Raw genomic sequence first — 26,225 nt, 5'->3', positions numbered from 1 at the left:
CAACATGCCCTTCGTACAAGCTGGTTCCCACAGTCTACACTACACAGACTCCCACCCAACCGGCGCCCCAACACCCACCGGCCTAACTATCATCTTCGTCCACGGCCTAGGCTCCTCGCAGAATTACTATTTTCCCGTCATCCCACATCTAACGCCCAACCACCGCTGCATCACCATCGATACTTACGGCGCGGCGCGCTCCCCGTACACCAACGACACAGTCACAATCCCGAGTATCGCGGAGGATGTTATCGGCGTGCTGGACGCGCTAAACGTGGCGCAGGCCGTGGTCGTCGGTCACTCGATGGGCGGATTGGTCGTTATCGAGCTGGGAGCGCGGTATCCGGACCGTGTGCTGGGCGTTGTACCCATAGGCCCAACGCATCCGTCGGAAATGTTGGTGTCGGTTATGGGGAAGAGGGCGGAGACGGTGCTGGAAGGTATGGATATCGCTTTCTACTGAATTTTTTTGAAAAAGGGGGTTTCAAGGAGTTGGTGTACAAGATGCTAATTTTTAATGTTTCCTCTAGCTGGAATGGAACCAATGGCAAATACCATTCCCTCCGCGGCTGTTGGTTCCCGCAGCACCGCGCTCCAACGGGCGTTCATCCGCGAACTTCTTCTCGGTCAGGATCCCAAGGGCTATGCGGCGCTTTGTCGTGCTATTGCGAGTGCGCAGGTTCCTGATTATGCGGCTGTTCGGGCGCCGTTCTTGCTTATTGCGGGTGAAGAGGATAAGTCGGCGTCTATGGAGGGGTGTAAGTATATCTTTGAGCATGTGTCGAGTCAGAAGAAGACGATGGAGGTTTTGGAGGGTGTTGGGCATTGGCATTGTATTGAGTCTCCTGATGAAGTGGGGAGATTGATTGCGCGGTTTGTTGGGGCAATTAGTGCTTAGTTTTGTTGCTCTCGGATCTGAAATAGAATGCTTGATACATGGGTTTCTGCAGTGTACCATTGTATACATAGACAGAGCTGGTTGTGTTAGAGAATATTCTCGAGAAATTGCATTGGTAAATCCGTGGTCCCAAGTTAATTTTAACATATGAGAATAAGTAAAAAAAAAAAAAACGAAACGCTATCGTCACAAGAACATATCCGAAACCAAAATATATGCAAAGAATGTCATACAACCACTTTCAACGCAGACCTATGCGTTGATCGCCTTGGTATCAGCCACCAGCTTAACGTCGTACTCGAGTTCAAGAGCGGCCTTGGGGTCGTCCTTCCGGGGGACAAAGTCCACTACCAGAGAGTCCTTGACTGCGAAGACAGAGTCGTTGTCAAGATACTTGTCCTTGCGGTCGAAGATCTGGGTGGTCAGAGGGCGGTAGCCTTCTTTGGTAGCCTATTCGAATATATTAGCTTGGAAATAACATCAAAAGGCTAGATAGGAAACTCACAATGATGTGAATGTGAGCAGGACGGAATGGGTGGCGATCCATAAGGCTGAGCAACTTGCCAGCGGGACCTACACCACTGTTAGTATATATCTACTCCCAACCATATCAAGGATATTCACTTACCATCGTCTGGAACGGGATACGGCGTCGGCCGCAAGCAATAAAAGTAATACCTCCCCTCAGCATCCGTCTTAAACTTGCCCCTCAAATTAAACTCGACCTGCTCTGGATCCTGCTGCTCATACAGACCATTCGTCGAGGCCTGCCAGACCTCCACATCCGCGCCGACGAGGGGCTTCTTCGTCTCGAAGTCAAAGACCCGGCCGTGCATAAAGGCCATCTCACCACCATCCTTGGGCTTAGTGACGACGATGTCGGCGCCGTTCTCGCGGTAGGGAGTGTCGGCGCGGAAGAAGGGCCCTAGGATGGCGGTGGCGGTGGGTGCATCCTTGGCTTCTTCGGCGAGGGTGAAAGTGATTTCGTCAACCAGGCTGTGGGTTTGTGAGTTAGCTTTTTATTGCATTCATTCATAATATACTTGACTACTATGACGTACGACTCCAGGCCGATCACATCGCAGACTAGTTGGCCCTCGTTGCGCTTATCATCGCTCATCTGGCCGGCCCAATTGAGCATCTTCACTCCGGCCATCCACTCGTCGACTGTGAGCTCGTTCTCGCGCGCAAAGTCGTGGACGTGGCGGATCAGACCTGCCATGAGTTGGCGCATGCGCGGCGAGGTCTTGGGACCCATCGCGTTGATGACGTTGTCGGTGAATTTGGGGTCGAACCTGTGAGTTGCCATTTTGGAGTATATTCTGCAAAGTCGGATGACAGCGAAGAGTTCAAAGAGGGAGTGTTCAACAAGTCACTCAAAATCAAGACCGCGGGGAAGAAGTAACTGAACTATGCGATCAGACCGAGATAGTTACCCCCGATGGTTATATATCTCGCTCAGATCCGACGGGACTTTTTTTCGCTGCTCGAGCGGCAATCAGCGGGTCTCCGTCCCAGTTCCTTTTAATTCTGCTCATGAGCAAAGTTCCGGGTCTCTCTGGGTGTACCCCGAACCAAGTTGACCAACGCGTGAATGCCTATTCGAGGGGCGACCCCGCAAAAAGGCGTGGCGTTTGGTGGGCTGATTGGATCGGGTGCGGGTTGTCGGAAGTGCATCTTTTGAATTGCACAGTCGGATCGGGTTGGGTGCCCTGGACACTTCCGATTCCTCCGCAGCTGTTCGGATACCAGCGGGGAGCGATGCATTCTTGGGAGTGGCTGAGTTGAGTAGATCCTTTGATTGACATAGGCCTCTCCTCTATAGCCGTTATTAGAGCAGGGTAGTGAACTAGACGGTAGATAGGACAGGAGTCGCATATTTTACGAGGTTAATTCTTCGGATAGCATCCTCCAGATGAATCTTATCGATTCAACTACATGTTTGCCAGACATGCTATACAAGGTATCATGATTTGATCAAATCTATCTCTTTAATTCTCATGACAGCTTCATGGTCTATCACCGCCGGTTCTTAGGCGTCCCCTTCTTGATCGCACTCTCCGGAAGCTCCTTCACTCCCTCCCCCCTTGGGCCAAAGCTGGCCAAGACCAAGCTTGCGCTCAAACACAAACTCGAAAAAGTCGATCGACACCACCTTCTCCGGATTGCCATCTGCATCAGTCTTTCCATTGGGAATAGGCAATCCCTCACTAAGAATAACCCCATTCTCACTCCGCCAGAATGGTACCCCAGCTGTGAGTGCCTTCTTGATATCCAGGTAAATCAAAATCTGAGCGTCCCGTCGCATGCCCGAGATAACCTGGCTTTCCTGCTTGGTTTCTCCTCCTTTCTCTGTCGATGTCGTGCCTCCGGCAGCTAGTTTTGCTTCGGCAGCTAGTTTTGCTTCGGCGGCGAGTGTGGTCTCGATTGAAGGGCCTGTCGCAAAGTGTACGTGGTGTCGACCCATCGCCCGCAGTCCACCAGACTGCAAAATCAGAGGCCATGCGCCGTGGAATGTACCGTGAACGACAGTCTGGGGAAGCTTCGACTCGTCCGCCAATGTGAGCGGTTCGAGGAAAGACGCCGCATCGACACTTTGGAGAGTATGTCCCTGTGTCGCTCGAATCATGTAATTGGATGGTTCGGGATCTGTTGAAGCCAGAGCTTGCTGTGTCGCGTTTACTTGGTCTTCATTGCTGGACGGCGCATCAAGTACCGACGTGGCTGGCTGGTCTTCGCCCGCTGCGACTTCTCCGTCCATTTGTTCCTGGGTTCCTGGGGTGGTTGTGGGTGTCAAGGTAGCCTTTGTCGTAGACTGGGTCGGTTGCGCGGAGGGAATATGTAGGAGAGCGAAGCGCTTCTTGTCGGAGGATTCGACGGCGTGCTTGATCTCGTCAAAGGTAGCTTTGATGGACTTGAGTTTTCGCCAGGCAAGCTGCGACGCAGTCAATTGTCAGTGGAACTCGCCTTTGGAGAATTCTCTAGAGGTCTACAAGCTAGTAGAAGCATACCACATCTGCTACATTCGCGTAGCCTTGGGCGTTCATCTTCACCCCTTCCTTTTCGGCTGCATGTCGCAATAGCAAGCTGAGAGCTTTTGAGACCTGCACATCGCGCGACTGTCCCTGGCCGCGGCCACCACCACGTCCACCGCCACGTCTATCCTTTCCCTGTTGTCCCATGGTAGATGCTTCTGTCGATTGAGGGTATGCGTTGCAGTAAAGCGGCACTCTGCAGCGCGTAAAGTGGGGGATCGTTAGAGGCTCGAGAAGCTTTAAAATGTTCGGGCGGGGCAGTTGTGCGTCAGAATCGGGGACCGTATTGAGAAAGTGGCCGAGTGACCGAGTCAGAGTGACTCACTGAAAGCGAGACAAGGCAGCGACAGGTCTGAATGTAAAGAATCGCTTGATAATGAAAGAAAATGAGCAATACGAAGGGGAAATTTGGATCTTGCAGAGATTCAGCGATAACCGCGATAAGAAGTGGGGAGCTGTCAAGTCCTACGAGGCACAGAGTTGACATCATCGCTAAAGTACGTAGACTGCTGTACGTTTTCAGAATCAAATACATTCATGACCTATGGACCGATGGGTATAGAGTACAAAAACAACAAACACAAGGGAAAAGAGTCCGCCCCTGAATGTACCTGGGCTACGCTATGCAGGAAGTAACTAAACCACCAGAGAACGGCCAGGCAAGCGATCACCGATCGCAGATACAATTACACTCAGATACTGGGCACACTTTGTGTCGTGCGAACCAATCTTGAGCATGGTGCGCATGAAACCCATGGTTGCAATTGATGCAAAAGACCACGAATCGCTTCATGATTTCGTCTTCGGCGGCCTTGCGAGAATCGGCTTCCGCACCAGCGGCCGTCCCTCCTTTCGACATTGGGTCGGGAGTTCCTAGCCACATGTTGCAGACACCACAGCGAGGCATATGCCGGCCACATCGGGGACAAACGGTTCCAGACATGGTCGCAGATCCCAGCGGGTTGCCCACGGTCGGGTGCACTGTTTCGACGGTGGCCGAGGGTGAGATTTGAGAGGAGGCGTCGTGTTGGGTAAGCGGGCGGGTGCAGTAGTTGCAAGTCACACTGACTTGCTGCGGTGGTGGGGGAATCAGTTTGCGCCCATCCACAGTCACCGCCAGCCGGCGAGATTCGACATCGAATTGAGCACGATCAATTTGGAGTTTCCAGGAATTCATCTGTTGGCGATAGGTTTCGCGCCAGGCTTCAAATTGAGTGACATAAGGTGGATGACAGATGATGCGCGGAACAGTGTAGCTCATGGCTAGAACCGGGGTCTGAACGTCGTTGAATTTCTCAATGTACGAGCGGAACAGACCCATGGCCAGATGGCCCAAGCCGGTGAGTACTACACCCTCGATGTCTCCTTCCCGTATGGCCTCGGACGTGGCATCTTTCAAATAGTCTGTCAACTCATCATCTGGAAGCCATCGTAGCGCGACCTCAACACGGTACTTCAAAGGAAGCGTAGTCTCTTCGATGACGGCATGCCAGTCACCTTCGCTCACGAGGGCTAGGATTGCTCGTGCATAGGGATCCGTTAGCTCTTTGGAGATCTCAGCGCAGGTCTCTTGCCAATCAGAACTGATATCGCCTTTCGCGGCGCCAGCAATGGCCATTGCAAGTAATTTATGGGCCTGGGCGGGTTCGTTGCTCCGAAGAGCGAGGTATGCCAACTTCGCCTCATCCTGGAAAACCGCTAGGGCAGCGGCTTTCGTATGCTGGTTCTCTGAAGACAGGTTCTTCACTGTCTCCTCAAGCTCTTTGTATGATTGTGCCGCACCACAGATCCGAAGACAAAGACGTCGGTGCTCAGGGTATGCTGTTTCACCGACTTTGGTTTCCGGCAAGTTCAACTGCTCTACAAGGTGCGCGATCGCTTCGGCGACGCTCTTCGGGTCATCATTTTTCGTGCTAATGCGGCGCTGCTCAAAGTCTTGGCCTGTGATAACAATTAGTTTAAGTAACCTCCAAATTCCCCTTGAAGGAAAAACGAACCCATGTCGTTGGTCCAGACATTGCTGACACCAACGTAATTCATGTCTAGGCCATTTACAACCATTGTCACTCCCGAGGAGTCGTACCGTGCACCTAGAGAGTGATTAGATCCGATCGAAGTTAGCTATTCATACTCCTGCGACTTACGTTCGATCCAGGTCCACATGTCCTGTAGAGCAGGATCATCCGCTACAACTGAGCGATTCCGAGCCTCATGGAAGCGGTATCCTTCTGTGCATCGCGATTGAGCAAGGGTAGACAGAGTCAATGCCTCTTTAGCAGTGAGGAGTACACCTAAAGTTCCAAGAGACATCGCCCGTTCCCGTGATTCTCGGCTTGAAATGGGGTCGGAGCTCAGTACTCGGGAAGCGGACGCCTTTTTGTCCGAGCCTGCTGACGGGTACTTTGAACTCGACAGCGCTCGTGATCGAATATTCTCGACCAGCCCGGAGATCGGCGAGATATGTTCAGAAAGAGGGTGAATAGCTCTAAAGTCAGAGTCGCCAGAGGGGATACCGCAAACTAGCACTCCTTGTGATGACAAGCTCACGGGCGCACAAGGTGGCCGCGCAGTGACGATCCGCGGCTGCCCATGGCCATCGAGAGCGATAGCACTCGGCTGGGAAGATATGTTCAAATTCAAGAAATCGAATGTGACCACACGGTCCTTCTCCTCACACCCACGAGTTGGATGGTCGAAAGGAAGGCAGACATCGCGGATATGTTTCGTGTAGACCGGCTCCGGGTAGTTTTTGAAAGAGCCTTGTCCAAAGGTCTCGTCGATTGAAGCACGATATTCCTCAGATTGGTAATCTTTGGCGATATTAAAGGATTTGAAATGGCCGGTGCTGGAAAGCGCTCCCAGGTAGCCTCGGGTGGTTTTGGAGAATCGCAAGCTCCAGATCGAGGCCTTCGAATCGAAAACACTCCTAAATTGAAGAGCAGCAACGGATTGGTTAGAGTCTGGACTGCTCGCTGAAGAGCCGACTGATGGCGATACCAGTCGAGCCCCTACGCGCCGATCCCACACGCAAACGGTGCTTTCGTTGGTGGGCTGGCAAGACGCGATGTAGTTCTCGTCGAGCCAGTCAATCGCTAGGTTGTGGACGCAGCGAGTTTGGAATTGCAGGGAAGGATTGCCTGGGCCCTCTGAAGTCGAATGAAATTATGAGTGACATGTAAATTGCAGAGATGGAGATGGAAAGACGTACCTCTAAGATCGTAAATGCGAACATATTGGCCCTTGACGCCCGTGACCAGCGTATCAGGCTGATCCCTGAAAAACTTGATGCTCGTGATCGGTTCTGAGCTTGCTAGCTTTCGCAGGGGTTCTGGGAATCCTTTGCTCCCACCCGCAGGGCTGAGTCGCTGGTTGACATCCCAGATATTCAAGCAAAAGTCATTTCGCACGCGATCAAGACCCGACGCCACCAGACCATGTGTGCTGAATGCAACTGCATTGCAGTATCGCTGATTTCGAACTGGAAAGGAGAGCGACTCCTTTGCGCTAGCGTCTAATCGCAGGATCGTAGCCTCGCCGGACGACTGACCCACGGCGATGAGGTTTTCATTGGACGTAGACCAATCGAAAGCGCGAAACGAGGGAACATCGAGAAGAGTCGAGAGTACTTCATGCCGCAGGGTCTTGTCGGAAGCGTTATACCCCGTGACTCTACAGAGACGAAACGCCTTGCCTGTGACGTCGACAGAGAGGAAGCGCTGCTCGGTAGTGGTGGAATTCGGAGACCAGCGAATCGCGGACTCCATAGTGCTGAGTTCCTCCTCAAGGAGGGTTCTAAGCTGTGCTTGAGGCCACAGCCTCGAATCAGGAGAGATGGACCGCCAATCGAGTTGCTGGCTTGAGAGGGCCGGAGGGCACGTTGAGGGACGCGGTATTGTCGATGCGATCGGCTGGTCGCTCATTGGCTCCGCCGATCTGGGGTCGGCCCGATGATACCCCGACCACATTTCTTTTTTTCTGCGCGCAACCACCGCGGTTTTGTCTGCAGCACCACAATGTCAGACTCACAGCGTGATCGCAGCTCGAAGCGAAGGGCCAGAGATGGCTCCGAAGATGCCTTACCTCGAAAAAAGCAGCACCGACAGGCTGTGACCCGCCCTGACGACAGCCAGTCTGAAGATAGTGGCAGCGATGGGGATCACCTCGCGTCGAAGGCTGGGAGAAGCTCGAAGAACAAGTCTGCACCCAGAAATGAGAAGGAATACCCGTCAATCAACGAGCTGAAAAGCCGCATCCGTGGCGTAAAGCGCCTCCTGAACAAGAATTTGCCTGCGGATGCGAGGATTGTACAGGAGCGGGCGTTGGCAGGCTATGAACAGGATCTTGCGGAGGAAACTGCCCGCCGAGAGCGTTCAAATATGATTAAGAAGTATCACTTTGTTCGATTCCTTGGTAAGTGATAGGGCGAGCTCCACGATCAAGTACCGACAAGCGCTAATTAACATCTCAAACAGACCGCAAGACGGCGACTAAGCAATTGAACCGCCTCCAACGCCGCGAAAAGGAAAAAGACCTCGACCCTGAACAGAAGTCTGATCTTTCTCAGAAAATTCATGCGGCCCGTGTCAACCTCAACTACACAATCTACTATCCTCTCCCGGAAAAATACCTCTCGCTATACCCCAAGTCCCACAGCAATTCTTCCGGTGAGGCCGATGAGAAGAGCGGATCTGGGGCGGAATCCAAGGTGCAAAACAAGATCCCCGAAGCATCTAGGCCACCTATGTGGTCCATTATTGAGAAATGCATGGAAGAAGGTACTCTTGATGACCTACGAGAGGGCAAGCTAAAAATTGGCCCAGATGGACAGCACACATCAGCACCGGCTAAGAAGCCCACTGCACGTGAAAGCGAGAGGAAGTTCAAGAAGGACAAGACACACAAGGAGTCCAAGGAAGCTTCAAAGCAGGAGAAGCTTGCTCAGGAAGCTGCTCTGGACAACCTGAACCGGAGAGAGCGCCGCAAAGAGCAGCAAAAGGCGCGAGAATTAGCAGCCCAACAAGCTGCTGAAGATGATAGCGATGGTGGATTCTTTGAAATGTAAATGCATACAGGAGCATGGAAAACTTGGTGTTTGGTGTCTTTACCTTTCTCTTTTTGTATCGATATCCACTATGCATTATGTGAGAAGTGTAGCAGTCAACGATGAATATTATCATGCTGTACATCCTATAGAACGCTTGAGGTGCGTTAAGGAGGGCCTGCACAGATATTTAAACGTTAACTCACGATTTAATTTGAAGCTTTATTAATATTGATCATGGGCTGCCTACGAACTGAATTTCCTCTATCATCTCTTGGCCGTGCTATTCCAGATTAATGCTCAATCCCTCGCCGCTTTTGTTCATTGATGCTCAGCTGAGCGCTCTGATTTACTTACTGAATGCACCCTGGCCAGTTGGTAAAACTACCTCAAGAAAACGGAACACGATAATAGCCCTATCCACGTGAACTATGTTCATCACTCTCAAGTTATCAACAATCTTTCCAAAGACAGAACATACAGTGCTGTTCCATAGGTCTTCGTCCACCATCGTCCTACCGCCTAGTTTTCCGCTTTCAGTGTAAGCTTGACTAGTCTATAACTTGTCATAAAAGAGACTTTAGTTTTGTTTATGATGAAATTAATTCAAATTATAGCTTTGGTCTCTATCGATCTTCTTGGAATCATGAAATTTGGGTAAGTAATGCAGGGAGCAGTAAGATTATTTGACCGGCAGAATATTATGTCATCACCAGGTGGACGAAGACTTATGGAACACCTCTGTACCCTTGTGTGCTATATTGAGTTTACCCTTTGCTTTCTATTTAAGAGCTGTCTACTAATGTTATTTTGGTTCATAATGACCAAACTAACGAGTGACAGCACTTCCACTACGCAAGCGGTAGAGGATATAAAGGATAGCCTTATTGCCCTCTTGATAGATATCAAGAATACCTAGCTTATAAGCAAATCTTTCCATGGGATAACTTTTTCATCGACTTTCTTCTGTTGAAAGGTACTAGGGAGATATATCGATGATTCTAACTACTCGGGTTGGAACATCTTCAATGTCTCCGAGGACATAGAAAGGCGACTCCTGAACGAGCGGCTATAAGAATTGGAAATGTCTTAGAGATGACTATATGGAAATCCGTGGTACATTCTTACCTTGAATTCCTATCCTTGATCGACCGGCTCACCAGGCTTCTACACTAGGTTTTCTGCCTTTCCAACTTAAATACTTTCTCCGATACATAATGGAATCACCTGTAGGTGGACTTATCTCACTGCCGAACACCCGTGGCCAAGTGCCCAGCACCAATGTCCAATACACGGTTGTAGGCTGCACCCTGCTCATCCGTACGTAGTAGACTGTAATATGATTGTTACCCAGGGACTTCGGGAACAAGACTCGTTATGCTTCATTCGACCTCGGATGTTAATAAGCACTTGTTATTAAGTTAGTTAGCCTTCTCTTCTCCCATAGTGCATGTGGGCCTGGGGTCCTTTAGTTCAGCCTAAATACAAACACATAACTTTCTAGCGCTTGAATACTACTAGCAGCAAAAGTCCGTCTTCATCTTCGCCCGAAACCCAGGCCCCGGCGCCGTTCACGACTCCACTCTGGGTAGGAGACCCAGTGTTTGATATGTGTGGATCCGATACGACGAGTTGCAATATGGTGTGGTCGATTATTATCCAATGGAGTGACTCGATCTTCATCGACGGCGCGGGCCTGTATTCGTGGTTCCAAAACTACGACGAGTCGTGTGTGAACACAAACTCTTGCCAGCAGCGCCTAATCAACATATTCTACGTGGGTAACTCGTTGTTAAATCATATAGTGACCATAGGCTCCGTCGAGATTCTCACGCCCGCGATCAGTAATACGTACAACGACATCCTGCTTGCCGCCGACTATCTCCAGGCCACCGGCTATCCCTGGTGGACGACCATCGCCACCTACCTCGACAGCTCCGCTCCGATTAACCGAAGTACCGCCCCGTAACCGATAAAAGAGGGCTGGGTATCTTTTGGGGATTCATATGCAGCTGGAATTGGCGCTGGGAAGCCCTACGACACGACATCTGGTTGTGCTCGGGGTACAGGGGGTTATCCAGCGATTCTCAACGACATTATCCAGTTTTCGCAAGATGTGAACACAAATTCTCAATTGCTGGCTTGCAGTGGCGAGACAGCTCAACAGTTCATCGACGACGAAGCCACGAAGCAGCTTGATAACTGGCAACCCACCTCGTCCGACCTCGGCACTCTTTCCTTCACCGGCAACGACCTGGATCGTCGCCCACTGTATTATGGGCTATAAGAGCCGCGACAATTGTCAAAGCGACATCGCGAATGCAAAGAGCATTCTAGACGGCAAACAGCTGATTTCAAACTATGTGTTCGAGGTCATGGACAAGATTCGGGCCAAGGCCAATGCTCAGAAACGCTTGGTGGTCTATTGGACCGGATACCCGCGGTTCTTCAGTGTGGTAGATAGTACTTGCGACTCGTGCTGGTTCCATGAGTGGTGGTATGCGGGCGAGTATCTCACCCAAGAGCTCCGGAATCAGTTGAACGAGCTCTCCGCGCAGGTCAACACGCAGCTTAATTTTGCCATTCGACGCTACAACGCGGGGCTGCCGTATCCTGCCGTGGTCTTCGTCTCACCCGAAGATCTGGGCACCATCTACGAGGGCCATCGATTCTGTGAAAAGGGCGTCGAAGAGCCACTCAAGGGCAGTGCACAGGCTGCTGTGTCATTCTTCTATGAGAAGGGCCCGGATGATGTTCCTGGCTCTCCGATCCGTCTCCTTAGTGCCGGTGCTGGCGCGCCCTCGGACTGGCAGCTTCAACTGTATAACAGCGCCACGTGTGATGATAGCACCCCGTTGTTCGAAGGTGGCTGGGGCTCCGACTTTATTTGTGACGCTGCAAAGGGGATTTCCAACCGCACGATCACGGCTAGTGACTATCTCAGCGGCGAGGGCTCTAATGTCCTCGTCACGGTGCTCGACGATGGAAGCGTCCTTATCGCTGAGCTTGGTGTCTCGTACACCAAGATGTTTCACCCTAAGACACGGGCAAACTGGCACATTGCCCAGGCAGTGAATGATGCGCTTAGGTCGAATTAGTTGTCAGTGCATACATATATCCCGATCTACCTTTCAATTTGTTTCCATACATTGCCTGTGGAACAGTTTACCCTTGCTTGGCTATGGGCTTGACTAAGAGATCGTCTACATTCTTTGCGTTTCTTGAAAAAGGCTGGTTCCAGTCGTACAGTCCATATTCCTCTATGTTAATCGACAGAAAATAATATATGAAGTTTCAAGTCCGCATCAGTTTCGTGTAATCTGACACTGCGTCTATAAAAGGCGGCTGGACGCCGCCAAGTAAGAGTACGTCGTAGTACGCATGGCAAGATAGAACAGTGAGCTGGATAAGACAATGTCAAGATGAATCTTTTTGGAATGCAATCCGATTCCGGTACGCCAAGAATCCTATATATTTCGCGTAGGTATCTGCTGGGCAGATAGGTACCTAGTCATGTAGTTAGCCAGAAGCTCCATTTGTTGAATTCAGTTAGTACATACCTTAGTCGCTAAATTAACAATTAAGTTATCTTCCAATATCTTTCCTGTGGGATACCTTCTAACTGCGATACTTGATCAACTCCCCATAGAAAATTCAAGTCTGCTTCTAGGTTCTTCAGGAACAAGCTGCCAGAGCTCTATCTGCAATTTATATCTAAGGTTTGTTTTGTGATTTTCACAATGTCTGGTACTGAATTCTCGGGAGATAGTTTACGGTTAAGACTATGACGGTATTTGCTCTCATAATACTGGACATGATAGAACTCGTGTACTATTTATCTTTCATTTTACAGTATCTTGGTCGCAAAATAAGGGTTCGATATTATTTGGACTAAGATGATAGTGAGAAAAGCATACCTATATATATGAACACCAAGTGGAAAAAGTTTCGACAAGAATGTCTACACAAAGCTCGGGGGTTGGCGAGCTTGATAGGAACAGAAGGCTGCAGTCTCTGTGGTGAAGCAACCAGTGTGGACATATTGGCGTTCAGCTAATGTTTCCTTTGACCAAAGTCTATTCACTCGGACTGATCGAGAGCCTCGAGGCGTAAGCAACTGCACACTGAGATTTGAATTTTCACGTTCTATGATATAAATATCATTACATGAGACCTTGAGACGCCCTGTCTCCCTGCTTTTCTTCTTCGCCACCCTTCTACATCTCGTCTTCGAGGATACACACTCTCGAACTTCTGGCAACACCCTTCGAGTAAGTACCCTCATGTTATCTCTGCTTCGATTTCGAAGCATTTAATCTTCTCTCACTCTCTCCCCTCTTCCTTATTTCCCACTGTCACAATTCCAGCTTCGATACACAAAGGTCCGTCTGTTTTGATACGCCTCACGCGTATCCTTTGGCCTGCTCACCCGCACCCTCTCCCACTCTCTAGCAACACCACCACCAAGCTTCACATTTCTGCCATTTCCATCAACTAACTCCCATCTCACAGCTCCTCTCAGCTTCTCAGCAATATTTTCATCCTCAAGATCCATTCAAGGCTCATCTTTGTCCCTCGAATTATAGCTCTTACTTTCACCCCCAACGCCTATCTCGGGGTTTGCAGCCATCAGCCATCTGCGAACCCACAAGATATCTCTTTGCCATTCATCTTTCTCACCTCTGAATCCCATCTCTCAGTCCCTCCCTCTCCCTCTTCTCCAAACATCCACATCTTTCCCATCCATTCTCAACCTTCTCATTGTCCCTCTCAGACCTTCCTTCTCCAACCTCCCCAAGCCAACTCCAAAACATACAACTTCTCTCTCCTTCACCCTCATACCGTCCAGACTCTCTCAACACCACACCAAACACAATCACCATGACCGTCCTCAAAGAGGGCTCGATGGCCTGCACCAGGGCCAACAGCATCAACTTCACCAACGAGCTCGCCCAGCGCCAAAACGCATGCGCCATTATCCTAACAGAACACAACCACCAGACACCCGACGTGCTCTGGAAACCAGAAGACGGCGAAGGTCGCGAGTCCTTCTCCGAGGGCGACAAAGCCAAATTCAAGCTCGTCACAACCGTGGACCGAGTCGACGGCAAAGACGGTACCGGCAAACTCATCTGGCCACCCAAGTTCACCCGTCTCAGTGACGAACTGGTCTACCTGGCGACCAAGTTCTTGAAGGCCAGCGAGCGAGGTGCCAACTATCCGTACGACTTCAATGATCGCGGGGATATTCGCGAGCAACGCGTTCCGTCGGGTGTCTCGCCGATTGTCTGGGCTCACGGGCTGCCCTTCTTCCCTGTCTTCAAGGGCTATTACATTCTCTGTGGACGCGAGCATGCCCAGTGGGTGGGCTGGCTCCTGAACAAGAAGGAACACAGGGTCACGGTGGGATATCCGATGTGGACGATTGGTCCTGTCGTGGCGCCTGGTTCGGCTGTGAGTCTTCCTCGCACTGTGACCCGCCAGATGCACCTGCACGTCCCCAAGAGCGCGAAGGATGTGGAGCGAAAATGGGAAAAGGTCGACACTGCGCGTGACGTGGTGTGTACGGCTCATTATCTGATGTCCGTTGTGCCTAAGACTCCGTCTAAGGGATTCATTCTGGCTCCTATCTATCAGGTTGACGGGTACCATGTGCGCTGTGGACCGAACACGCTTGCTAGTGGTAAGGGTGTTGAGATTGGACGGCGCACGTTGTCGACTCATGGGGTCCATGATTTCGATTACGATGCCTCGTTGAAAAGACCCTATGCTAATGAGGAGAATCCCGCGGCTATTCACTCTGATGACAGTAGTGATACTGAGGAAGAGGACTCGGAGGCTACGGAGCCGATGAGCGGCATGGACGAGGATGAAGATGGTCGTGACGATGGCTCGTTCGTCTTGTCTTCAGAGGAGAGTGCTGAGGCTGGTGATATCGTTGAGGAGCACCCGAGAAAGAAACTCAAGAAAGATGTTGCTGCCTCCGACAAGACTGAGAGCCAGCCTCAGACCAGTGACCTGGGTGTGAAGTCTTCCAAGAACTTCAAGGCTACGAATGCTGCAGACCGTGTCACTTCGCTCACGTCTTTCCTTAGCGATCAGGAGACTCACGAGCTATCCGGATCCCCGAGTAGTTCTCTCGCCGTCGAGTGTAACAGCGAGGCCACAACCACCATCACTGTCAAACACGTCGCAGATACCAAGAATACTCCTAACGCTGTGCTTACTGAAGCTGTCTATCAAGACGCTGCCACCCAGACAACAGCTGTCAGTTCAAGCAGTCATGTCCTCAGCAGCACAGCCGATATCAACAATGCTCCCTCCGACAAGACCACCACTCACGCCAATGACACCACCGAAGCCCTAACAACCCACCCCATCAACAAACACGCAACCCACCACGCCGAAACCATCCACATCCACACTGCCACCGAGACCGAGACCGAGACCAAGACCCTCAACGAATACGAAGACGACGAGGCCTTCCGCAGCGCTCAGAACACTCAGCTCAGCGCTTATCCCGCCCCACTCTCTCCCAGGGAAGTCTCCCAGGAACCCGAGAAAGACATACTGCAAGACTGAACAATTCACAGGACGCTGGCACGGATGCGGCATGCAGCGTGGTCAGTACATCTAGTCTTCCTGGTGGTTATTTGCACATTGCTCGCGATCTTGATTTTCATCCTTGCACGTGGCCATGCAAAGGTCTAGTTGCCTTTCTTTTCTGTCTTGTGTCTTTTCGCCTAGGTTTGTGAGTGCTTCCAATTTGATGGCCCCTGTCTACCAGGGTGTCATAACCCAGGTACCTGCCTTGGGCTATCTTGGGGGTATTTACATACCTATGCGCTGTGCATGGCTGTATTGATGGTTTTGATATTTTCAGATACTCAAAATATCTAAAAAAAAAAATTGTTTGATTTCGTTCACGTTCTTTGATCTGATTCTGATTCAACCTAATGAAGAAATAAAACCCAGTCTGTGCAAGGAGATAGACGATAGAAAAATAAACCACCAGTGTAGAAGAAAAAACCGAAAAGCCCCAGCCATGACCTGTTCAAAATCAGTCATGCACCAAAGGTCAAGGTCAGGCCTTCGCGGTAGATAGCCAGTAGAGCAAGAGCAAGGTGGTCAAAGGAAAAAGGAAACCAAAAAAGATAGATTCAACTCCGGTATCCTCCGTTCTACATATGCTAGGTAAGGCTGATGAGCGGGATAAGTTGGCAGATAAAAGAGGAAATAGCGTGGAAAAGAAAAAATCAAATTGCATCCATTCGAATGCAGGTCGGTCTGGTTCTTGACTGTCTTGACGCTGGAGATGGGTGTTCAACGAAAACAGAAATGGGAAATTGAGGGAATGCGCCTGCTTGTTTGGTTGTGGAGGGAAAGGAGAAGGAGATGGGAATCGTGAGTCGTAGAGGAGAGGGTAACAAGCTAGGAGCTTATTCTAAGGAGTCGTGAAATTCCCATGTTGTCTCAGGGAATCGTGTCGTGCATATCACGTAGCAAGTTGAAAAGAGGAAGGGGGGGAAAAGTCGATTGCGTATCAGCGAGCCAGCGCTGACGTTGGGTTCTCAGAACACGATGGTGAAGAAGAAGGAAAGAAAAGGAATGAAGACCAGTAAAGCCCAGCTACCGTATTTGACGAGGTCCTATCAAAGAACCCTTACATCACCGTGCAGCCGCCACTTTGGGCGCGACGACGACGACTGCCAAGCGCAGAGATACCACCCACACCGTAGCTATCATCATCGTCTTCATCAGCGTTGTACAGTCTCTCTGCCTCACGAGCACGGCGACGTCGGCGTCGGGCACCCGCACCGGCGGCACCAGCTTCTTCAGTGGCCATCATGTAGTCCGCCCACTTGCGATCAAGACGACTGGCAGCATTGAGGTCACCACGCAGGACGCGCTTCGTGTGCTCGTCAACGGTCATCTGCCAACCGTAGAAACACTTGAGCTGGATGATCTCTGCGGGGAGGGTAGGCGACGGCGACGGGGACGACGTTGGCGTGACGAAGGTGGTGGTCGTCACAGAGTCACTATCCGAGTTTCTCTGCGAGATAGTCACAATAGCATTGGCTGATGTCCCAGGTTTGCGCGCACGAGGAATGTAGGCATTGCTCGATAGAACCTCCTTGATGCCAGCCCAGGTGACGTTGGCGCAGTCAAAGACAACCAGTCGCAAACCAATTCTAGGAATATCCTCGCCATACCCCCGCTTGCGGACCCGGAAGCTAGCTTCCATCAGAGTCAAGTCGGAGACGCGGGTATTGTCCATCTCGACGGAGCGCAGCTTCGGGCAGTTCTTCATGATTTGCAACATGCCCATATCACCCAGGTTTTCGCAGTAGCTGATGTTCAGATGCTCCAGGCTCTGAGCACACGGCGACTTGGCCAGTTCAACGAGAACGTTGTTCGTCAGGTTGTCCACATCTTCCAACTCCAGGTGCGAGAGCCTAGGGGTGGTACGGATAACGTCGATAAGCGCATCATCGGTCAATTCCCAGCATTGTGCGACTTGCAAGCCCTCCAGATCAGGGACATTGTGAGCCAAGCTCTTCATTCCAGCGTCAGTGATGTCCGCGCAGTGGTGCAAATCCAAGTGCTTGAAGCGCCGAGGCGGGACGACGGCGCGATCAGTGAGGACATCGATGTCAGGATTCACACCGTGCATCAACACCTTCAGGCTCTGATCGGTCAGATCGGTGCGACTCATAATCAGTCGCTCCAGGGTATTGCGTTCGAAAAGAGCCCGAGCAAAGTCTTCGTTGTCAAACCCTTGGATTTCGCCGGCGCGGAGATCCTTGAGCCGCTCACAAGACTGGATAACATGTAAAAGTCCTTTCGTGTTGATATTGCTGCACCAGGAGACGTTGAGGGTCCCCAACTGTGGACAGGATCGAGCAATAATCTTCATAGCGGAGTTGGTCACGCTCTTGAGACCCGAGACATTGATGTACTCCAATCGCGGGTTACGCGATAGGAAGTAGTGCATAGAAGACTTGTCGATAATGCATCCTTCCAGCGACAAATTGACCAGGTTCCGGCACATGTCTGAGATGCGCTCTCCATCAGAAGACCATTTGTTCTTGAGCTGAATACAGCCTCGAAGGTTCAAATCGCGAACAAACGGTCCCCCAGATGTAATGAGTTTGATCAAGACGTCGCTCGGGATCTTGGAGTAGTATTCTGCAGCGTCCAGTCTGCACCACAATTGTCCGTCGTAGCACATGTTATGCCACATCTTCGACACGGCCGAGCAGCGCACGATCTCGCGAGGTGTCAGATAGCGAAAGATCTCCACCTGCAACTCCCGTGGCATATCACCCCAGAAATCAATGGTGCGGGCTGGTTTCGCGTCCGGCAAGATCAGTTCTGTGGATAGCACGTCGCCCTCAAATGGGGTACCGCTTCGTGGCGAAACCGGTCTCAGGTCGATGGGCAATGGAACGGTTCGTGATGCATTCGGGGTGTCGGTGCCCACGAGGCGGATGCGAGCATTGTTGTCTTCCAACTCCTCTAGTGGCCCCGATGGGCCTGGGGTGGCTGGTCGTGGGTTGAGGCCGCCATAGAGTTGTGAGGTACTCCCGTTGCCCAGGCAGGGCGAGTATGCGGCAGACGATAACGACACACACGATAAGGAAGCCTTGTGGTCCCGCCGATAACCCGTTGATGCTGATCGTCCGCGGCGGGTTAGCGTCGGGCTAGACGACATGCGCTGGAGATTCTGCAACAATTTTTGGCGACCCTTGAGTTTGGGAGGTTCTTCGAGAGGAATTTGCCCGGTGGAAGAGATCGGACTTGCCGGTGAGACCTCGGACGAGGGGAGAATCTCGTCGGGGACAGAGGTGGCCATGGTGAAGCGGCGGGGGGAGGAGTCGAGAAGGTGGTTATCGGTCGGGCAACGGGGAATCGGGGTAATCGGTAGGAATGTATGGGGCTCGGGATCTCGCCGAACCCGGCGAAGCAAGAAAAAGAGCAACGAAAAGGGATTGATCAATCCTGCGCAGTCTAGAAGCGGAAGAGCATGGTGATTGCCTGATTCACGAGACCTGAACTGTCGGCGAGAGTGAGTCTGTCCTCAGACTTGGAAGAAGAGGAGGAAGTGTCAGACGAGGCCCGAGACCGGTGGTGGGGGAGGAAGTGTCGTTGGCCGTCGGATTCGTTTATTTTTCGGGGGCCCACGGCCAGCGAACCGTGGCACTCGCCGAGTTGGACCGGCGGGACTGAACCCAAGTGACGTGCGCAGTACCGAGGGAACTGACGAGGCAGGAGAATCAAGGAAGTGCGATGGAAGGAGGAGAGAGTAGTTGAGGAGGGGGAGGGGGAGGAGGAGAGGAAGATAGACCACCGAGTCGAGGGGAAGAGACCCCGATAAGACCATAAGAACGGGAACGGAATGCGTGATCGAGATGGACCAGTCGAGAGACTCGCGAGGGACTTAGATGTCCGTAGCAAAGACGGACCCTCGACAAGTACCACTCCAGTACCCCGCCCATTCTGGAGATTTGCATCTGAGCCCTCTCGACCTGACCAACGACAGGACTCCAGCACGCCTACTCCCAGTACTGGACAGTCCTCGCCCGATTCGTTCCTCCAACCTTACTTGACTAGTGCCGAAGTCAACCGACTCACTCGTCTTCTTGATCTTTCCTTCTCAGCTTATCAGGCCCAACGTGGCACAGACCGTACCCACGCGACTCATCGGCTGACGACGCCCCCGAGTTCTCCACGACCAACGAGGGGACGGTCTCGGAGGAGTCGAGTAGATCGTAGAAACCCTTGATCTGATCATGTTCTTGTTTTGACCGAGTGGATCTCTCTGGGAATACAACCAGGAACCAGTTCCTGGATCTCCCGGTGCTTGAATTCCCATTTCCTCCATTGACATACTGGACTCTCACTCGATCACTCGAGTGTCCGGGCGGGGCCTTGCCGGGGGGGGTGGCTCCAAGCGCGGTGGATCCGTCGATTTAACCCCGCGGACTAAGTCCACCAGCTAATTATGGTGAAAGCACCCGAAGGGAGTCTACATTGTTAGAACGACAGTTATATAGACAGTAGTGATATAGAGTATAGTATAATAGTATATATACGGAGTACAGTATCACAGACTATAACAGAATAATATTAGAATCCTATCGCCCATCATGACGGAATACCGACAAGTAATTCCTGTAATGAACAAGGTTCCATCGTGTATCGCCACCACCACAAACCTAACAAATAACAATCCTCAAGCCCTGGAACAAACATACAAACATACAAAACACTCTCCAAGACTAAACACACGCACCGGAATTCCACCCTCTCGATTCTCCATCACCCCACTACCAAGTAAGTGGTACATAAATCCCCCCTCCACCGCTAGTACTGTAGTGCTGTACCATTACTACGGTAGCGCTCGGTACAGTTGGATCTAAAATTCCACGCCCGTTGAGACTAGACCGATTTAGCCAAGGACGGAGCCGCTAGACTAGTACTGTACTGGAGTAGATGCGAACGGAGAAGTCTAGAAGGCACGTTGCCCCGTAAAGTATGAACGACCCCCACTTAATTCGCTTAAGGGGAGAAAGAATGCGGAGAAATGGCGGGTGTTGGTTTCGAGATCTGAGATGTTCAAGTCATGAATGTTATGGTACGAGCAAATAGATGTGGAAGTAGCATGTAAACCTATAGTCGTCATTCCATGATGACTCGACGCAAGTACTGTCTAACCGACCACGGTTCATATGTAGATCTCCGTCTGCCATGCGCGTCTCACGTCTAAGTACATCATCGTCCACCAAAACAAGTGGGGGGAATACAGCAACTCCGAGCAAAAAGCGAAATATGTATGTGTCATGCAAAGAGGTTTCCCCAAATAATTCAAGGTCGCACTCATGAGAAGGGAAATGGTTGATAGAATAATAGATCAGTGAGGCCGTGGACATGTGTAGGAAACATGATATGAGAGTATGAATAGGACAGTTAGGATATGAAGGATGATTTTGGAAAAGAAGACCCCGTTGTCATTGTCATTTCTCACCCGGTCTGGGGTCTGAAAATAACCAAGTTGGAAAAGAAAATAATCGAAAAGAAAACAAAAAACCATGATCCCTGGAAGAAACCTCCCCAATTCTGCAGCACGCATCATCATCAAGCAAAAGCAATCAAAACGTCATGGGGTATCGTGGTTTTCTTTTTTCGGTCATCAAGGAAAGAGGGGGACATGGAGAGGAGAGCATTTATGGGCGTGAATGATGCGAGATGGAAGGAAGAGGAAAGGACCTTTCCTGGGGAATGTCGGGTCGGTTCTATGTTGCTCAATCACTTTCAACCATCCAAGAGTGTTCGAGCACTTCGGTGATGGTCAGACGGTTGTCAACGTCGCGGTCCAGCATTTTGCGAACGAGATCGACGCAGGCTTCAGAGAAGGGTAGGAAGGGAATGCGCAGTGGGTGGTCGAGGATTTCGTCCACATTGTAGAATGGGTTCTCCTTGTAGACGATCGTGTACAGCAGGATGCCGAGGGCCCAGATGTCCTGTTCCTTGCCGCGGTAGGATTTGCCCTGGAGGACCTCGGGGGCAGCATAGTCTATATAAAGACGCAACCTTGGTCAGTATAGATCTTTCGAAGAGAGTCTGCAATTTACAAGGGTAGATAGAGTCTCACCGATTGTCCCCACAAAGACATCAAACGGCCCATTCTTGATGTAGGCCGCACTGCCAAAGTCAATCAACTTGATACGACCTTCTCCATCCAGTACCACGTTCTCGTCCTTAATGTCACGATGAACAACCAGCGCCTTGGTGTGCAAATGATGGATAGCGCTAACCACCTGCTTGAAGATGTTTCGACACTCCGACTCGTCCATGTTGGCCTTAAGTTCGATGTAGTCAAACAAATCCATGCCGGGAAGCCCATGTGGAATCATCTCGATGTAATAATTGATGTCATCCTCAAAGAAGCCCTCCATCTCCACAATGTTGGGGTGCTTGTATCCATCCCGGCGGAGGAAGTCCAGAACGTGAATCTCCAAGGGCACAGTGCCTAGTCGTCGATCACGAGTCCATGTATCCACCAGAATCCGCCTTTTTGTGACGTACTTCAACACCATCTTCTTGTTTTGCTGCTTCTTCAGCCGTGCCAGCTTGACCTGTCCGTAAGCACCTTGTCCCATTTCCTCCAGGATCACATAGTCGTTGATGGTTCGTTTCTGGGGCGTTTCTTTCTTGGCGTCGGCTGCAGTCACTTCGGCAACCAGTTGCACCGGCCGATCGGTCAAGGGCTCGGAGGCGGCTTCGCTAAGCTGTTGGCTGAGCGTGGAGCTTGGCGACTGAACCTCGACCGAGTTCTTGCTGACATCGGGGGGTTCCCTGGTGGTGGTGGCAGCAGTAGAGGGTTGTTCCGAGGCGAGGGTTGCACCTGACGAGGGGGAAGTAATATTCGATATAGGTTGCGTGGAGGGTGACAAATTGGCTGCCGAGCCAGCAGCATGGATCTGTCGCGAGTATGTGATCCACAAGGCATAGACAAGCTCAGTCACGGCAATAGTATCGTCGCTATCATCCGAGTCGCTTGAGCGCTCCTCGAGCCTCTCCACTTGTTCCTTGGAGAAGAATGTGCTGCTCTTGACCACGCGCAGTTGCACGTCGACAACGATCGTGGATCCATCCCGATGTTTGGCCAGCAAGCCACTAGGCTCCGTAAAGACAGATGCCGCATTTCCTTTGCCGTCGCGAAGAATAGACAGTGTACGCGCCCGGCGAAAGCTGTGTTCAGGAATCACAATACCATCCACCAATGGCACGTTGTCCTCCTCGGTTAACACATCCAAAATCTCGTCGAATCCTGGCACCAACTCCGTAATGTGGCGGCCTTCGGGGCGTTCTTGGCCGAACAAAGCTGAAGAGAACACGGAATTTGAGCTGATCACGTTCAACGTGGAGGATGAAAGCACCATCATGCCTGCAACATGGGGGAAACTCGACACCTGCAAGGTTCGACCTTCATCCACCCTCCCAATAGTCACTGGGATGCATACCCCAGCGGCGGTGCGAGCGGCAAAATGCTTCAGTGCGACAATTCTGTCTAGGCCCTTCTCGGGAGAAGTTTCGAGGGACTCGGACGGCAAACGGGGTAAAAGTTCGGTAAGAGGCTGGCCCGTACGAACTACATGTGAGCCCCAAATCTTATCGAGGTCGCCCTTAGCTTCAACCACATTCCAGGAATCATCACAGCGGACAGAGGCAATGTTCTCTGTGATCTCCTCCAACACCCAGATAAGACCACCGCGCTTCTCCATCACCCAAATGCTTGCGGACCCTTTAGCACCATTGCGCTTCTGAATAGGCACGACATCGCCACATAGCAAGACACCCCGCGATTTGTTGGCCGGGTGGTTCACATTGCGATTGTTTCTCGTACTGGAGCCGTATCCATCATCTGTTTGGGCTCTCCGAGACTTTTCGCGGGAGGAAGGTTTACTGAGCAATTGGGCCGTCACTCCATTTCCGAGTCCTCGGAACTTGGGGTTCACCGCACGGATGTTGGGTCTCTCCGGCTGAAGTGGCGTTCGGGCAGCGGCATCGGTGCTAGGGTCCCGAAGCTTGGCCTCAAGCCACTGCCTGTGCTCTTTCTGTACGACCTCCAGAATACTGAGTCGACGGACCTCGGATTGAGTGACCCCGAAGATGAGACATGAGAGATCGTTGGCCGCGAGGATTGTCCATGGTGCTTTGGCTTCGGTTCGGAAAACGGCCTGCGAAACGGGGGTCCATTTGCTGCTATGGGTATGCAAGGCCGAGGGAATGGAAAGACCCAATCCAGTGGTAGAGGAAGCCAAGGTGGCGAAAGGATCCGTCGAGGCATATGGTTGCGCTAGAGTGTCCATCAGCTTGCTTTTGAGTGAGGCAGCGGTGAGGTCCGTGTATGTACGTTTTAAGCTTACGCGCCTGGATGAGGGTGCCGAATAGAGATCCTTCCGGGAATGCGGGATACGATCACTGGGGACTGGGCTCAGAAGTTGGGAGCTTTCGGAAGTTGCCTGGGATCCTGGAGGGAGGGAAAGTTCCTGAGATGCATCTCGGGTGCTGATGGGAGATGGACCACGATCCGAAAAGGCCCTCTCGAAGATGTTGTCGCCATTCACATCCGCAGGTCCCGTTGTCGGACCTCGCGGGTGTGCAGCATTATCCTCATCCAGAACCTGGGCCCGAGCCAAGAGATCCATCATACCCTGGATATCCGCATCGCCACTCATGTTGGCCTGTGCATTCGCGATAGCCTGGTTGCTGGCCGCCCATCCCATGCGGTCGCGCATGAAGTCGATCGATCTCTTCAAAAGGTTTTGTCGACTGTGTAGCAGCTCCTCTGACTGTTGAGCGAAGGAAAAGGAATGCAGGGATTCTAACGGAAATCGGTGTAGGTCCTCCAGATCACTAAAGTTCTGGCTCATTGACATATGGCCGGTATGGGCTCGAGACGAAGAGCTCGAGCGAGTCGAGGGAGTAGGACGGGTCGACGCGGTCGCCATGGGAGCTAGGGACGAGGTCGATAGGTTTGGAAGGGTCAGAACTCGCGATGGTTGCTGGCGAATACGATCCAGCCCGGATGGACCGAGTCCATGATCACTCTCGAATAGCGGGGATCTGGTGGAAATGCGGTGAATCCGTCAGCTTCTTGAACTGGACCTAGACGAGACCGTGAGTGAGAGAATAGTGAATGGATCACAGACCTTGTAAGGGATTCATATCCCGAGGAAAGACTGTCTACCGAACCTCTCAAGGGCTGGTGGGTCGGCAAGGAAATATCTTGAAAGCCCGACGACTCGGACTCGGGAGATTCGGAGAGGGGCCCCAAGGGAGACGACAGAGGACTCGGTTCGCCTATGGGAGCATTGGGATCAGCATTCTGCACCGCTGTTTCATTTCTTTTCAACTCAATCGGCGCGTGTCTGGAGTTCCATTCCACGGGCCATGTTGAAAATGTGATCGTCTCAAGTGATGGCGGGAAGGGGTCGGAGGGGCCGTTGATCTTCGTCAGAGGCATCCTCCAGGAATAGCGTGCTCAAAGGACTTTTTTGGAGCTGCTGAGGTACTTGACAGACTCGTGAAGATATCATGCGTAGTCCTGGTTTCCGAGACCTGGGAATGTTTGCACTACCGTCATGACCTTGGGTGTCGACTCTTGATTTGGGCCCCGACGCCGGGATGGGCCAGGCGCATCTTGTCCTTTCCCTTTTCTGGAGCTCGTCCCCAACTTACCATCACCTTGTTGGACGGTGTGGCCCGTGGCATGTGAAAACCAGAACGCGGACAGGGTTGGGGCAAGCATGTGCGTATGACTTACCATCGGGATTGTGTGCTGACCCCATCCTTCTGGGCGTTGGGGGGAGGGAGGTGTGTTCTCTCACTCTCTTTCTGTGCTCCCTAGTCCTCACGACTAGTGACCGGCAGGGGGGTGGTAGGATGTAAAAGAACAAGGAATGCGGCTTAAAGGGAGTGTCGAGTCGAATGCGACATGGGATTCAAGGAAAGGCGGGAACGGTCATCCGCTCGAGTCAGCGGGCAGCGACCGGGAGGAGGAGAGGGCAGCTGCCTCGAAACGCGCCCGGCATATGTGGCGTCGCGGGCAAAGCACGCGGGATGGTGAAGTTGAATTTCGAGGCAAGAAGACGAGGAAGAGAAGAGAAGAGAAAAAAGGGAAAGCCCGGCGGGGTTTGGTGGGGAGTAGAGGCGTAGTCTCTGAAAGGGGAGGGGTGCGGGTGATGTAATAGGCGTGCTCGTTTGGTCTGGCTGGGTTGGTGGTTGGAGGTTGGAGGGTTGGCGGATTGGAGGAAGGTGGTGGTTGGAGAAGGTTAGTCTTTTTTTCACATCGGATCCTTCGATTGTTCCCCTCCTTCTCTGTTGTCCTCCGGTCCAGAACCCCGAGACTGTGGACGTAAGAATAAGAAGAATGACGGGAATTCTGATCGACCGATCGGCACGGTAGTTGGGCCGCCATGTGGGATATGCTTCGTATGGTTTTTGTTTTCTTCCTGGTCAAGCCAGTTCCTGACGGAGTTGTTATAGTTATTACACGGTATACATACTAGGGAAGTATACAATAGGACAATAGTAATTGAAAACTACCACGACTACAGTACTCTCAACGGCTCGTTCCAAGGTTTCCGAAGAGGGGAAACTATGGAGAATCCCAACTAGTTAGACGCGAGAGAAACCACTCAGGAGACTCGATTCGGGGCAGCACATTAAGTCTTTCGGGCTA

At 51.7% G+C, this 26,225-nt stretch overlaps 9 protein-coding genes across 9 annotated transcripts; 4 read left to right on the top strand and 5 right to left on the bottom strand.

Moving 5' to 3' along the window:
- Window positions 1-4: 4 nt before the first annotated feature.
- N7458_010239 (alpha/beta fold hydrolase) lies at window positions 5-898 on the top strand (the record flags this gene model as incomplete). Its single annotated transcript, XM_056913621.1, has 2 exons — window positions 5-440; window positions 531-898. The coding sequence occupies 2 exons, from the start codon at window positions 5-7 to the stop codon at window positions 896-898; spliced, it is 804 nt and encodes a 267-aa protein (XP_056762470.1).
- Window positions 899-1,150: 252 nt separating this feature from the next.
- Window positions 1,151-2,207, bottom strand: N7458_010238 (intradiol ring-cleavage dioxygenase; the record flags this gene model as incomplete). The annotated part of the gene is made up of 4 exons (XM_056913620.1): window positions 1,151-1,348; window positions 1,404-1,471; window positions 1,527-1,894; window positions 1,960-2,207. 4 exons carry the CDS (start codon window positions 2,205-2,207, stop codon window positions 1,151-1,153), a joined length of 882 nt encoding a protein of 293 aa, XP_056762469.1.
- A 723-nt stretch (window positions 2,208-2,930) lies between these two features.
- On the bottom strand, window positions 2,931-4,080 carry N7458_010237 (tRNA 2'-phosphotransferase; the record flags this gene model as incomplete). The annotated part of the gene is made up of 2 exons (XM_056913619.1): window positions 2,931-3,833; window positions 3,910-4,080. 2 exons carry the CDS (start codon window positions 4,078-4,080, stop codon window positions 2,931-2,933), a joined length of 1,074 nt encoding a protein of 357 aa, XP_056762468.1.
- A 520-nt stretch (window positions 4,081-4,600) lies between these two features.
- On the bottom strand, window positions 4,601-7,697 carry N7458_010236 (uncharacterized protein; the record flags this gene model as incomplete). Its single annotated transcript, XM_056913618.1, has 4 exons — window positions 4,601-5,874; window positions 5,931-6,023; window positions 6,078-7,079; window positions 7,142-7,697. The coding sequence occupies 4 exons, from the start codon at window positions 7,695-7,697 to the stop codon at window positions 4,601-4,603; spliced, it is 2,925 nt and encodes a 974-aa protein (XP_056762467.1).
- Window positions 7,698-7,946: 249 nt separating this feature from the next.
- N7458_010235 (Efg1 domain-containing protein) lies at window positions 7,947-8,995 on the top strand (the record flags this gene model as incomplete). Its single annotated transcript, XM_056913617.1, has 2 exons — window positions 7,947-8,343; window positions 8,406-8,995. The coding sequence occupies 2 exons, from the start codon at window positions 7,947-7,949 to the stop codon at window positions 8,993-8,995; spliced, it is 987 nt and encodes a 328-aa protein (XP_056762466.1).
- A 1,618-nt stretch (window positions 8,996-10,613) lies between these two features.
- N7458_010234 (uncharacterized protein) lies at window positions 10,614-12,072 on the top strand (the record flags this gene model as incomplete). The annotated part of the gene is made up of 3 exons (XM_056913616.1): window positions 10,614-10,929; window positions 10,987-11,245; window positions 11,283-12,072. 3 exons carry the CDS (start codon window positions 10,614-10,616, stop codon window positions 12,070-12,072), a joined length of 1,365 nt encoding a protein of 454 aa, XP_056762465.1.
- A 1,783-nt stretch (window positions 12,073-13,855) lies between these two features.
- Window positions 13,856-15,556, top strand: N7458_010233 (uncharacterized protein; the record flags this gene model as incomplete). The annotated part of the gene is made up of 1 exon (XM_056913615.1): window positions 13,856-15,556. One exon carries the CDS (start codon window positions 13,856-13,858, stop codon window positions 15,554-15,556), a length of 1,701 nt encoding a protein of 566 aa, XP_056762464.1.
- Window positions 15,557-16,637: 1,081 nt separating this feature from the next.
- Window positions 16,638-18,830, bottom strand: N7458_010232 (F-box domain protein; the record flags this gene model as incomplete). Its single annotated transcript, XM_056913614.1, has 1 exon — window positions 16,638-18,830. The coding sequence occupies one exon, from the start codon at window positions 18,828-18,830 to the stop codon at window positions 16,638-16,640; it is 2,193 nt and encodes a 730-aa protein (XP_056762463.1).
- Window positions 18,831-21,279: 2,449 nt separating this feature from the next.
- N7458_010231 (serine/threonine-protein kinase) lies at window positions 21,280-25,007 on the bottom strand (the record flags this gene model as incomplete). The annotated part of the gene is made up of 3 exons (XM_056913613.1): window positions 21,280-21,551; window positions 21,630-24,607; window positions 24,694-25,007. The coding sequence occupies 3 exons, from the start codon at window positions 25,005-25,007 to the stop codon at window positions 21,280-21,282; spliced, it is 3,564 nt and encodes a 1,187-aa protein (XP_056762462.1).
- Between the last annotated feature and the right edge of the window lie 1,218 nt (window positions 25,008-26,225).

This window comes from Penicillium daleae, assembly GCF_028827525.1.
Source record: "Penicillium daleae strain IBT 16125 chromosome Unknown utg000008l_segment0_segment0, whole genome shotgun sequence".
NCBI lineage: Eukaryota > Fungi > Ascomycota > Eurotiomycetes > Eurotiales > Aspergillaceae > Penicillium > Penicillium daleae.
The sequence above is the reverse complement of the archived record's forward strand: the minus strand, read 5'-3'. Positions and strand labels throughout refer to the sequence as shown.